Source organism: Suricata suricatta, chromosome 7 (genome assembly GCF_006229205.1).
Source record: "Suricata suricatta isolate VVHF042 chromosome 7, meerkat_22Aug2017_6uvM2_HiC, whole genome shotgun sequence".
Classification (NCBI taxonomy): Eukaryota; Metazoa; Chordata; class Mammalia; order Carnivora; family Herpestidae; genus Suricata; species Suricata suricatta.
Genome location: NC_043706.1, coordinates 24,866,661 through 24,867,705, shown reverse-complemented (window position 1 = coordinate 24,867,705; position 1,045 = coordinate 24,866,661). Strand labels below are relative to the sequence as shown.

At 46.4% G+C, this 1,045-nt stretch overlaps 1 protein-coding gene across 1 annotated transcript in view; it reads right to left on the bottom strand.

Moving 5' to 3' along the window:
• The window catches only part of LOC115296570 (tubulin beta-2B chain), a 50,438-nt gene that overhangs the window by 490 nt on the left and 48,903 nt on the right, over positions 1 to 1,045 (bottom strand). The window contains exons 3-4 of the mRNA XM_029945037.1: positions 779 to 889; positions 1 to 85 (exon numbers count right to left, since the gene is read on the bottom strand). The exon at positions 1 to 85 is cut by the window's left edge and continues 490 nt beyond it. Coding sequence (XP_029800897.1) covers positions 1 to 85; positions 779 to 889 — 196 coding nt within the window. The remainder of the gene's footprint in view (positions 86 to 778; positions 890 to 1,045) is intronic.

The following is a 1,045-nucleotide window of genomic DNA, read 5'->3' as shown; positions in this document are numbered from 1 at the left end:
CTCACCACGTCCAGGACCGAGTCGACCAGCTCGGCGCCCTCTGTGTAGTGGCCCTTGGCCCAGTTGTTTCCAGCACCGCTCTGACCTGCCAGAGGGAAAGGAGAATAATAGACACTAAAACATAAGGAAATCGGAATTCTTTCATTTTGCTGGTGGACTAATCTTAGAGTTGCAGATCTTCTCTTTATAGAAAATTTTCTATACATCCATGATCTTCAAAAACACTTGAGATCATAGGATAAAAAGCAAGTTTATTCATATGGAGCTATTAACTGATCAAGAAGATGGTTTAACAAAACCCAAAAGGTTTTAAAATTAGGAACAGGAATCTTCTGTGAATAGGTATAATAAACAGACAAGGGTAAGGGCACATTATGATCTGAAGAGAAGACGGGCTCCAAGTTACTGTCTCCACTTCTGGTCAGAACCTGTGCCTTTGGCCTTTGGCATCCTGAAGTAGTTACCTGCTGTCCCTGGTCCTCTGACATCACCAGCAGCCTGTTAGCTCCTGTTGGAAGGTTGGTCACTGCTCAGCATTCTTTACTGTCACGGACTGCTCTGTAGTGGGAGGACCATAGAAGCCCTCTGCGGGCTAACAGCTCTTTGAGCTGCCCAGAGAAGGGCCAGAGAAGTGGCCAGACCAGGATTAAGTGGAATTAGGCCAGGACTCAAGACTGTCCATGGACACAATCTCCACCTTAGAATTCAGCATGAAGAACTATGATTTCCATAGTGTTGAGACTCACTGAGCCATTTGCCATTGATCAGGACTACATACCGAACACAAAGTTGTCTGGCCTGAAGATCTGGCCAAATGGTCCAGACCTGACCGAGTCCATGGTGCCCGGCTCCAGATCCACCAGGATGGCCCGAGGTACATATTTGTTACCTGTGGGGAACAGAGCCAGACTTAGACCTGCAGTTGGCAAGGGAATCACAGACAAGGCTCTGCTCTAGGTGCCTTTCACGGCATAATCATTAGAGAAAATTCTAGCATCTGAGACAAAAGTGAATAGGGGTGCTTTTCTGCTTTAAAAGAGGAAAT